We start from the raw sequence: 12,096 nt of genomic DNA on the forward strand, positions 1-12,096 counted from the left end.
GCTAAAAACTAAATTGGTATAAAAGTTGCCATTTAATCAAATGTGCATAGATTCAGTTTCAGGCACTTTATTCTTTGATCATGCTGTCTTCAAGAATTGAATTCATATCCATAAAAAGCAAAGTTTATACTGTGTTTCAGATTTGGTATTCTGTGTTTCAGAATATTTACAGGTTCCATCCTGTATAAATTTAAAAAACCCAGACATTACAAGAAACCAGAACTAATCACCTGTTCGCTGTTTCCTTTTTTTGTTGTTGTTTCTTAAAGATCCACATTCCTGGCTTTCTGGACACTCACTTGTCAGTGCAGCCAGGAACTCCTTTGCAAAACTGATGGACAATCTGAGTGTACTGATGGAGCCAGCTCAAGGGAACCCTTGCGGGTGCCGAGTTTACCTGGAAAGGGACTCCCTGATACAGAGGCTGGCTTGTGGACTCCAAAGAGTATGTGCCCAGGCCCTGGAAGCTGGATTTTACGACAGACTGTCCAGTACAGTAAGCAGATTTACTGTCCTCCTGCATGAAAACAAAAGGTTTACAGTAACAGTGAAGCTCCCTTGGTAGCACCATTTATTTTGTTTCAGGCTCGTGATGAGTGCATGACAATGAAGTGCCACTATATGGACACTCAGAAGTTGATTTGTCACACATTAGGGTGTAAATAGGTCTTTTCTTTTATTGACAAAGAATTTTTGGAGGAGGTTTAGTGTATCCCAGTAAAACATTTTTTTTCCAAGTTATATTAAAACTGTATCAGCTTGTAAAAATAAATTTGTGTTTGGCTTGATGTAAATGTTTAGGTTGCTTTATATTATTGTTTTCTATTTTCTCATGTTTACCATCCTTTTTTTCAGTGAACATAACCTTCTTTCCTTTAACCAAAATGAAAGGATAAACTCTTTCTTTCATAATCTTTTGCAGTAGATTTTAAGTGAAAATAATACTTCCTTGTGAACAGAATTTACAGTAAGCCTTGGTACATGACAGGTTCAAACTTTTGTCCTTGTGTAAGTCTTTTAGAGATGGAGGAAAAAATGATAGTTTTGTCTTAATTTTCTAGGGTCATAAATATGATTTATTTTATTGCTAAAATAGCAGATTTTATAACCCAACAACTTGCTTTTGTTTGCTGACAGAGAAACATGGCAATCTTGCAGCAAGAAGCGTTTAAACTATCACAGAGGCTTCATATGACGGAGGTAGAGTGCCGCTCATTGTATCTGCAGCTTACAGAATTCAAATGGACTTTCAATGAGATGCAAAAAGATGCTGAAAAAGCCCACATACTTCAAGAGCAACTAAATGCACTTCAGCATGTAAGTGTATTCGATTTGGAGACTCTCTTGCTCAAAAAAGATACTCTTTTCTACGCACTTTTTGATTTGTGTTCTTTTGGAAAACAAGCATAAAAATGATTTGCTTTTAACAGAATTTTCCAGAGAACTTGCCTTGTAAATATTACTAAACTAGAAGCCAGATGTATTTAGAAATACCCCTTTTCCACTGGAGTTTCCTTTTGATTTGTAGAAGGAGGTATCCTGTATAAATTACAGTTTGGTCTTCAGCAATCCAGGTTCTCCCATTTGTTGGAGATGTTGATGTGATTTATGTATCCTAAAAGATTTCACTTCAATAAAGTCAGCTGGAAGGAGGGTATTCAGTAGGAATGTTCATTGGAAGTTCATGAAATATAAATACAGCAGTTTGAACTCTGTATGGATGTTGAAGAATGGTTTAATAAATAAAATACAAATTTTAGTGGGTCTGTTTCTCTGAAGAAGTAACTTTATGGCAGGGAAAAAAAAAAAAAAAAGAAGCCTTTTCCTACATTCACAGTAGTACATATGCACAAAATTCCCCTGAGTCTTTTGCTGTTGCTGATTGACTTAGTGAAACACTGTGGGTTCCTCAACCTGAAGTCTAGTTGGTAGAACCAGTCAGTGTGTCCCAATCCAAACATGTCCAAGCAGAGAATATCTGCTAGGTGATTTCTCACCCATCATCCTTCTTGTTCCTACCTAGTGAAATGGATTTTTTTTTACTCAAAACTATCTAATCATCATCAGGTTTGTTCTTAACGAGTTTTATTCCCTCAGTGTTTTGGAACAGATAGATGAAAATTGTCACATTTTAGATTGTAGCTGAAATGCAGATGATAACTTTCCTTGAAGAACTATTTCTTCTTTCTGGAACAGTTTTTGGAGGAGAAAAACAGTCCACAAACATTAATTAGCTATCCACTAAAATTTTGAACATTCATCTGTATATTTGCCTTCTAAATATTGAAGTTTTCCATCCTAAGGTGCTAATTTGAATAGAATAATAAATGCCAAGACTTTCCATGAATGTTCTTTATAAATAACACAGTAATTAATTGGACTGCCATTTCAGTGATCTGGTTTTGTGTTTAAAAACCTCAATACTAATCCTAAGCATGTATTTGTTTTAGAATTTGGTATGTTTGCAAGTGAAACTCAGAAAGTCGAGTAGAGAAATCACTGAATATAGTTACAGAATCAGACATAACTTATTTCTCTTTCCAGAAAATGATCACCCAAGACAACATAAATGAGGAATTAGATAATGCTTTACAGCGTGAGCGTGACGCAAGACTGCTTTTACAAGAATATGAGCGACGGCTTCAGGATTTAAATAATCGACTAGAATTGCACTCAGGTGCAGATGCAAATAGAAACCAAGACTCAAATGTAGCTCCAATGGTAAGACTATTCTTCTGGAACAGCCACCAGGATTTTACCTTTTGTTAAAGAAGCCAAATAGTGCCGTCCTTGTGTAAATAAAATAACAGGAGTAAATACACACACACTACTCAGTCTGCTGGATTTTTAGACTACTGAGAAAACACTTCAAACGCTCTTCTTCTTTTTTTTTTTTCTTTTTAAGCTATGGATGTTTTATTTTAAAAAAATTAAGAAAGAGTCTTCAATGAGGGTTTGTTTTGGGTTTTTTTGCCTATTATAATTTTGTTTTCTAAAACACATTTGGACATAGCAAATATACTAAGAACTGGGGGAATTCTGAGTCAGTAATATTTTTGCTAGGAAATTCATAAAACCGTAGTGTGCAGTGGTCCAAATCTATTTCACAATCAATCTGTCTTACGCGTTAGTCAGTAGCCAATGCATAAAGTGAATTTATTTGGGCTGATGAGTAACTCTGCTCTCTGTCTGCTGGCAGAGCCTCTCTAATGCAGTGGAGGAGCTGAGGAGAAGAGACGAAGTTCTGAATCACCAGGGGATACTCCTAAAAGACATGGAGCAGGACCGGCAGCGCCTGGGGGAGGCTCTCCTGGAGGCAGAACGCGCCCTCCAACAGGCAGCAAAGTGAGCCCCGGGGCATGTCACTTAAAATGAACAAAAATTTCAATTCCTACTTCCGTGGCTAGGGTTTTAGACCTGGCCAGAGTAAGGCTAGAAGAGAAAAGTAGATCTCTTTCTTTTTTTTTTTTTTTTAAATTCAGGGATAGTCTTCTGAAAACAAAATACTAGGTCATACATTTTATGCAGTTCTCCCATAATAGTGCTCCAAATTCTGGGAGCACCAAACTCTGCTGAAATAACTGGCAAACAAAATTCCTGCACTTTCTTACTGATCTGACAACATCTCTTTGGCAGATCTGTGAAATTCTGTTTATTTAAGAAGCGTTTGTTTGTTCTCCATGTTTCCATACCATCTTTTTATAGACAGATACAATTTATTTATAGTAAATACAGAAGCATCAGCTAGGGGACAGGTCTTAGCTGCCAAAGCGACTGAAATCCATTTTGGACCTAGCATTTCCTGTGGGACAAGATAGATCTTCCAGCTGACTTCAGGGAGTTTTGGATTTAGACCTAATCCCCACACCATTTACATCATAATCTGGAGTGGAAAGAAAGGCTCAGGCATTGGTCTTGAAAAGATTGGTAGTCAAAAGAAGCCCCCTTGACTTGAAGGAGATTATTGCTAAGCTGTTCTTGCAATCATATGGCCAGATAAAAAAAATAAATCTTTGCAGACTTTGTTTTCTAATATTTATCATATTATGAAGTATGTACTGTTGTCCCATGTAATATTGTTGTCCCATGGCTAGGATCTGAAAAAATTTTAGTTAATTAAAATTTCTCATCATACCAGGGATCATTCAACCTCTGAAGAGCAACATCTGAGAAGCTTTAAGGGTTTTATGCAGGGGGGAAATAATCCAATTTGTATAGCCCTCAATGAAATGTTAAACAAGCTGAATAAAATGCCAAATGTTATTTGGTATGATTTGATCAAAGCAGGTGTGACCTGCAGAAGGATTTGTTCTAGAAAGCTTGCCCTTTTCATTCTGCTCCAATCTATTTTGGACATTTTAGTAAAAATCATTCCTTGTGGCCATACATATATCCAGAAAAGGTTATTTGAATGTGAAGTGGCTTTAAAACTGGCTTTTTTACCCTGTATATAGCAGCTGAATGTCAGCAAAGAAAACTACCCTTCCCTTCCTTCTTCTAGCATCTCTTCACAACAAATAGGGTTTTTTTTCTCCCTTCGGAACATATAAGCAAAGCAGATGAAATAAACAGAGTCTGTCAGTGTTTTCCAATACAAGAATATAATACCATCCTTCTAGAGCCTTTTTATGACCTTTATATCCAAACAATGATAGCTGTTCATTGATAGGCCTATAATTACATCTATTTTAATTGCTTATCCTCAAGAAAAGCATCTTTCATACGGTAATGCTCTAAATAGTGGTACATGAACTATTTTTAGAGTTGCATTGGAGATATGAAAAAGAAAAAATCCTAACAGTTTGAGTTATCAACGATTATTTTACAAGACATGACAGCCATAAAGTAGCAGATTAATTTCTACATTCGTAGAGTTTCGGTTCTATGAATTTACTCAATTTTTCTTGTTTTGTTTTGTTTTGTTTTTTTGTCTCTCCTCTCCTCTCCTCTCCTCTCCTCTCCTCTCCTCTCCTCTCCTCTCCTCTCCTCTCCTCTCCTCTCCTCTCCTCTCCTCTCCTCTCCTCTCCTCTCCTCTCCTCTCCTCTCCTCTCCTCTCCTCTCCTCTCCTCTCCTCTCCTCTCCTCTCCTCTCCTCTCCTCTCCTCTCCTCTCCTCTCCTCTCCTCTCCTCTCCTCTCCTCTCCTCTCCTCTCCTCTCCTCTCCTCTCCTCTCCCCTCCTCTCCTCTCCCCTCCCCTCCCCTCCCCTCCCCTCCCCTCCCCTCCCCTCCCCTCCCCTCCCCTCCCCTCCCCTCCCCTCCCCTCCCCTCCCCTCCCCTCCCCTCCCCTCCCCTCCCCTCCCCTCCCCTCCCCTCCCCTCCCCTCTCCTCTCCTCTCCTCTCCTCCCCTCCCCTCCCCTCCCCTCCCCTCCCCTCCCCTCCCCTCCCCTCCCCTCCCCTCCCCTCCCCTCCCCTGCCCTGCCCTGCCCTGCCCTGCCCTCCCCTCCCCCTGAACTTCCCTTTCTTCTTTTCTTACAGAGACAAAGAGTTGATCATTAACCATATGAAAGCTGTGGATGCCACACTGAACGCGGTAAGAATTTGAAGTGTTCTGTCTGATTTGTGTTTCCAAACAAGCCAAAGCCTTAGAACTGCTTATACGCCGGGGAGAAGTTGTTGCAAAGCAACTTCCTTTCCTTAGAGCTGAAGCTTCCCCCCTCAACATCTTCCATCTTAAAAAACCACAGTGAAATAAAATGCAAGTTTGTAGTACACAACCAACTTGTTCTAAATGTAGAACTTATGACAATATTTGCCTTCCTTCCCTCACTGAGCACTATTTCTGGTTGGCAAGTGAAGACTAATGGAACACACAAAAAAATGGCAATTGTTGTGGAGTTAACCCACTACTGAGTAATGAGAGGTCATATACTTGGTGACTGTCAAACATTTGGCTTTGTGTCTGCTACTTTAACATCTTAAACATCATAAATAGGAAAAAAAGACAGGAAGTCAATTTGTGGTCAGAAAATTCCATGGTATTTTTAAAAGCATATTTTAAATTTAACAATAATCTCAAGTTTTCTCTCTGACTTGTGCAGTTGTGCTCTGGTATAGGACTATTCAAAGGTCCAATAAAGCTGTATATATTAATTATTTAGGAGAAAGAACTATTTTCAACTATAGCTCTAATGGCAGATGGTTTTATAACTGTTTTAATCTAGAGCAGCACTGAGTAAAAAAGAAGTGCTGTCATTACCTTGGAGTATCAATTCCCCTTACAATATCTTTAATTCCTAACAACAAGAGAATATTTTCTTTATTTTAGTTTCTGCATTCACCAAAACTTTTGTTAATTTAATTTTCAGAGATCTTTTTCACGTCTCTTTCCTTTAATTTTCATGGAAAGTGACAGAACCTAAACTGTGTGTTTCACCTGCAGCCAACAGTGCTGATTGAAAGTTTCCTTTGTCCCACCACCGTCTCCATACTGGCTTCTTCCAAACTTTGGAAGTGGATGTCATGCAGCAAGTGCTATGTTTTTACACTAATACATACATACCATATCTTTGGCCTTTCTCTTTTCAGAGCAGGGCAAGGTGCCTTTTTTTTGTTGGTTTTTTTGGTAGCATTCTCTCTTTTTGGTAGCACTGTGGATTAGAGACTTATTTTCAATGAAAATTCAATCAGTCTTACTTTATTCATGGATGTTAGGTCCAGCAATGAATGCAAGTGCACTCAAAGGGCTCAAGAGGGCCCAGTTCACCACCGCTGGTGTGTCTGAAGGAGAATTACCACTGATGCTGGGTTTTTTTCCTTTAGGTCAGAGACGAGGCTGTGGCATCAGGTGCTGCAGCAGCCACACTGCTCCCCAGCCTGCAGCTGGAGACCCTTTCAGAGGAAGCAATGAGGGACAGGCCAGAGGCTATAGCATTCCAGGTTAGAGTCTAAAACCGGTCCTGTTTCTTTTTTTTTTTTTTTTTTTTTTTTTTCTTTTTAATTTTCTTTCTTTTTTTTTGCATCTGAGCTACAACAGGCAGAGAGACTGCTCTGATCATATGGAGAGCAAAAAGCTTCTAATCTATTGCAGTCAACAGCTGAAAGACAATTTCCATGCATACTCTTGCACATGGTATTTCAGAGATGATGGCTACTTTTAATTCTGCAGTTACAGCGTTAAATAACTGATGGCAATACAAACGTGGACTAAAGTATATATACCTGAAAACTAATATCCTTCTATCCTCCTCCCTTTTTTCCCCTTAATATACACGAGACTAAGTTAAAAAAAAAACACCCCCCCCCAAAAAAAAAACCCCAAAAAACAAACAAACAGAAAAAACACACAAACAAAACCAAGATCCGCACAAACAAACAAAACCAAGCAAACAAAAATGACAAGATTTTCACACTCCTTTTTGGTTAGTATCAGATTTTTTTCAACCCACAGCTCTAGAATTAACTGTGGGTTTTTGAGCATTCCTCATTTAAAAGAAACTGCTATTTGGAATGTTTAAATATAGAAGCTATTTTGGTCATGTAGGTTTAAAGACTTGCACATTTCAAAATAATAATTTTGTTTGGACAAAACAATGAGTGGCAAAAAGAAAAAACTGAAAACGTGCCATATTTTCAGCTCTGAACATAGATTCAGTGCAATGCTTCTTTTTTGGTTTTAAGTTTGATGTCTTCTACAGAAACTATCCCTTATTCTTTACAGTTATGCAGAATACATTAGTGCTAAGGCAGATTTTTTTTCCCAATGAGAGAAGAAAAGGCAGAGTAAGCACATATTTCTTTCATTGTGCTTCTCTGTCTGAATTAGAGAGAGAACAGGTAATCAAGTAAAGTGCAACAAACTTAGACACGCTAAGTATTGCATACAGTGTGTACATTTCTGCAGTAATTCCTTCCAATTGATTGTAGATTTTCAGTTCTAATGCAGTATATAATTGCAGGATCAGGGTCACAAAATCAAGCATTCAAGAAAGGTTGATTCTAAGCCAGAAATTTCTCATTGTTGCCCTCTTGCATGCATACATGCATTTCAATATGATAAAGATATAAATTATGTGTACATTATCATATTTCCACACTAAAATATGGAAATACGTAATATGTAATGCCTTGAGATTCCCATGAAGCATAATTAGCACAGACGAACTTTTCCATCAAAGGATATAATTATAAATGCTTCTCCAGTACTGTGATGATTTATTTTAGAGCTGCACGAAAGGTCCCATGGGTGGCATCTTTTCACAGGAGGCATTGTGGCAATATTAAATCCTGGTGGCAACTTTAAACTCTGCTTTTCTAATTTGGTAGTGTATGCTGCTTCCTTTTTTAATTTTTTTTTTTGTCCCATCCCAACTCCCATTCTTTTTTGATCTCACAATGATTGCAGAAGCATCTGCAGGGCAGCCTATTCCCTCTTCCTTTTTGGAAGAGAATCAGAAATATACAACTTTGCATTTTATATTTGCATGAAGAGCTTGTGGTATAACTAACATAGTACAGTATGTGCTGGGGAGCTTGCTGGTGGGGCAGAATTGTACAATTCTTATTCACCTGGCAGCCTCAGGTACACCTGGAAACTCAGGACATATACAAACAGCACCAATGGCTCACAGACTGTGTCACTGTGAACTTCCTCTTCTCCATCCTTTTTGCTCTTTCTCCCTTTCTCCATCTTTCTTTCCCCCTTTTACTTCTCTGTATCCCCTGCCCTCATCTCTAGTTCCTGTTTGATTCCTTTCCAAACACATTATTGAGGTTTTATTATAAAATTTGCCTTTTATAGCCAGAGGTTACAAAATGCACTTTAATTTTACCCAATGCCAAACCAAATTAAGGGCAATCCTGCAATCTTAAGTGAAGTAAGATTTAGAAATCACTTTAGGGACGCTTGTCATTAAAAGCAGTGGAGTTGTTTGCAGGCACATTCTCTAGAATTGCCTTAGTCATTCTGTGGCTAGCACATTTCAATTAAAGGCTTTATGATCTGCAAGAATGTTCTTTTAGGACTAGAATCACAGCACCAAGACATTTTGGAGATGCTTTCTGATGAGAAAAGAGGTGATACAGGTTAATTTGCCACTGCTCTTTCCTAGACACCACAATGAAATAACTTGATTGATCTTAGCTGTGTTAACATCTATTCTGAAAAGCAGCAGTGTGAAACCAAGGAAAGGAAAACCGCAAAAATCTTTGTAAATCCCTGTTTGTGGTACTAATTTTTTTGTGGTACTGATTTTTGTCTATACCACAGGTCTACATTCAAAAGACCAATTTCATACTATCTGAAGGGAAAAATACAACAAATAAAATGGGATTAACCATTGTAAAGAAGATCAATAATTTCAACTGTTAGTTGAGACTATTTGGAGTAGATAAAAAGTTATCAGTACTGCCAAATCATTTCTGCTCTCTTGTCCTGCTAACTTTATCATCAATCTAATCAAAATAACAAAATTGGGACATTCTTCCACTACATCCATGGAAACAGTTTCATTTTTCCAGTTATATTGTAATCAGATGATTTGTTTTTAGAGGTCTATAAGTTTCTTTTGTTCCTGCCAAGTTTTGGGGTTTTTTTTTTTTTTTTTTTTGTTTTTTTTTTTTTTTTTTTTGTTTTTTTTTTTTTTTTTGTTTTGTTACTGCCAAGTTGTTGGGTTTTTTTGCTGTGAAGTGGAAGGATTATTAGTAAATTGATTCATTATGGAAGTGTGAAGATTAGCTTGAAACTGTGTGGTAATTTTTTGTGAACAGAAATTGAACCTGCACTTGTACTGAAGTAAAATGAAAAAAATGTGTCAAGAGCTCAGTGCTGTACTGCATGCTTGACAACATCTCGTCAAAGCATCTTCTAACTAGGGTGTGGAGTTTTTTATCCTTTTCCTCAATGATACTAATAGTCACGATTTTAGAAGAACCACAGTGTTAGACTTTTTTGATGTTTAAGTCATGGGACTGAAATTCTGCCTGGCTTAAAATTCTGCCTGGTATTTGATTTCTCTACTAAAAAAGTTCTTTTGTAACAAATTTGGGTGTATGCTATTTGGTATTTAAATGTAGCTTGCCTGGAATGAATGATTCCTTTTTCTTTTATTTAAAGCATGTGCTTAGACATTTTATGGAGCTCTACTCACTGGCAGCTGCCAGAGTTGAAACATTAACAACAGGAAGAGAACCTTTGCAGGTTCATTTTGAACCTGAAGCAGCTGTTACACCTCCCGCTCCAGCTCCTGCTCCTCATGGTAAGTCTGCTTGTCAAGAAATTACAGTCCCTTGGATGTGGATTCCTAGCCAGCACCTCCCTTGATACTGCACAGCTTCTGTAGGCAAGTGCAGCAATACTTAATTGCAAACATAAAGGACAAATAAGTGCAAACAGAAATGTTCAGGAATATTTTTCAGAAGAGAAAGGGAATGGTGAAAGCCAGCACAGGCATTAAAATTACTCCTGTGGTTTTTCTTCTGTTGTTCCATATTTGATTGGGGGGAGGGTGTTTGTTTTAGTTTGGATTTTGTTGCTTGGTTGGTTGAATATTTTTGGGTTTGTGGAGTTATAGTGATGGGTGGGTGTTTCTTTTTTGGTGTGTGTTTTTTTTTTTTTTTTAGATTTTACTCTCCCTCCCTCCCTCCCTCCCTCCCTCCCTCCCTCCCTCCCTCCCTCCCTCCCTCCCTCCCTCCCTCCCTCCCTCCCTCCCTCCCTCCCTCCCTCCCTCCCTCCCTCCCTCCCTCCCTCCCTTCCTTCCTTCCTTCCTTCCTTCCTTCCTTCCTTCCTTCCTTCCTTCCTTCCTTCCTTCCTTCCTTCCTTCCTTCCTTCCTTCCTTCCTTCCTTCCTTCCTTCCTTCCTTCCTTCCTTCCTTCCTTCCTTCCTTCCTTCCTTCCTTCCTTCCTTCCTTCCTTTTTTACCAAAGGCCTTTTCCTTTCATTATGTTATAAACCACTAATGTTTTTGTGACAGCCTTTCCTTTCAAGCATAACCATTTCAGTTCTTTGCATTTCCATGTTTTTAAAATTACTTTCTCTGAACAGAATCATTGCACGTTCACTTTGAACCTGAAGCAGGAGGTCCTACTCCTGCTCCTTCTCCTTCTCCTGCTCCCGGTGGTAAGTCCATTTTTCAAGCAATTGCAGTCACTTGGATGTAGGTTCCCAGCCAGTACCTCCCTTCACACTGCACAGCTTCTGTGGGTAAATATAACAACTCTCAGTGTTAAACATAATGGAACATTAAAACTAGTGCAAACAGAAGGAATCTGAGATGTTTTTCAGAAGAGAAAGGCAATGGTGAAAGCTAACACAAGGGTTAAAATTACCACCGTAATTTTTTTCTATTGGCCCCCATTTACTCAGATATTTTTGGTTTTACTTTGGGTTTAGTTTCTTGATTGGTTGGATCATTTCATATTGGGCAGTAGTGGTGGTGGTTCAGTGGGTGTTTTTTTAATGGTTTTTGATTTTTGTTATTATATTTTTAAATGCCTTTCTTTCTTTTTTTTCCTGTTTCTTTTAAATGAAGACTTTTACCATTCTTTCTGTCATAAATGATTAACATCTTGTAATAGCCATCCCTTGCAACCATAACTGCTTCAGTTCTGAGCATTTCCTCTTTTTTACAATTTGCTTTCTCTGAACAGAATCTTCACGGGTTCACTTAGCTGGTACACCTCCTGCTCCTGCTGCTGCTCCACATGGTAAGTCTCCTTTTCAAGTAATTCTAGTCTCTTGAATGTGGATTCCTAGCCAGCATCTCCCCTCATGCTGCACAGATTCTGGAGGTAAATATAAAAATAGCTAACAGTAAAGGTAATGGAGAATTAAAACTAGTGCTAACAAACTTTCTAAGACTTTTCTGAGAAAGATGATGGTGAAAGCCATCACGGGGATTAAAATGACTACTGTAAGAGCTTTTTCTACTGGTGCCTATTTGCTTGCATGTGTTTGATTTTAGTTTGCGTTTGTTTGCTGGCTTGGTTGGATTCTCAGGTTTTGGGGAGTAGTAGTGGTGAGTGGGTGGGTCTTTGATTTTTTCTTTTATTACCTTTTTCAAATTCTTTCTGTTTTTGTTCAAAGCAGACACTTCTTCCTTTCTGTTTTAAATCATTTCCATTTTGTAATAACTTTTCCTTGTAACCACAAGCATTCCAGTTCTG

General features: G+C 38.3%; 1 protein-coding gene across 1 annotated transcript in view; it reads left to right on the forward strand.

The window, feature by feature from the left end:
* LOC136289056 (coiled-coil domain-containing protein 171-like) overlaps window positions 1–12,096 on the forward strand; it is a 39,098-nt gene that overhangs the window by 21,010 nt on the left and 5,992 nt on the right. Inside the window, exons 10-18 of the mRNA XM_066182522.1 lie at window positions 270–496; window positions 1,138–1,317; window positions 2,545–2,721; window positions 3,200–3,345; window positions 5,474–5,528; window positions 6,758–6,874; window positions 10,050–10,191; window positions 10,976–11,050; window positions 11,581–11,637. Of these exons, the coding sequence (XP_066038619.1) occupies window positions 270–496; window positions 1,138–1,317; window positions 2,545–2,721; window positions 3,200–3,345; window positions 5,474–5,528; window positions 6,758–6,874; window positions 10,050–10,191; window positions 10,976–11,050; window positions 11,581–11,637 (1,176 nt within the window). The remainder of the gene's footprint in view (window positions 1–269; window positions 497–1,137; window positions 1,318–2,544; window positions 2,722–3,199; window positions 3,346–5,473; window positions 5,529–6,757; window positions 6,875–10,049; window positions 10,192–10,975; window positions 11,051–11,580; window positions 11,638–12,096) is intronic.

The sequence above is a fragment of the Chamaea fasciata genome, unplaced genomic scaffold (assembly GCF_029207755.1).
Source record: "Chamaea fasciata isolate MVZ Bird 193981 ecotype frontalis unplaced genomic scaffold, bChaFas1.0.hap1 SCAF_4, whole genome shotgun sequence".
Classification (NCBI taxonomy): Eukaryota; Metazoa; Chordata; class Aves; order Passeriformes; family Sylviidae; genus Chamaea; species Chamaea fasciata.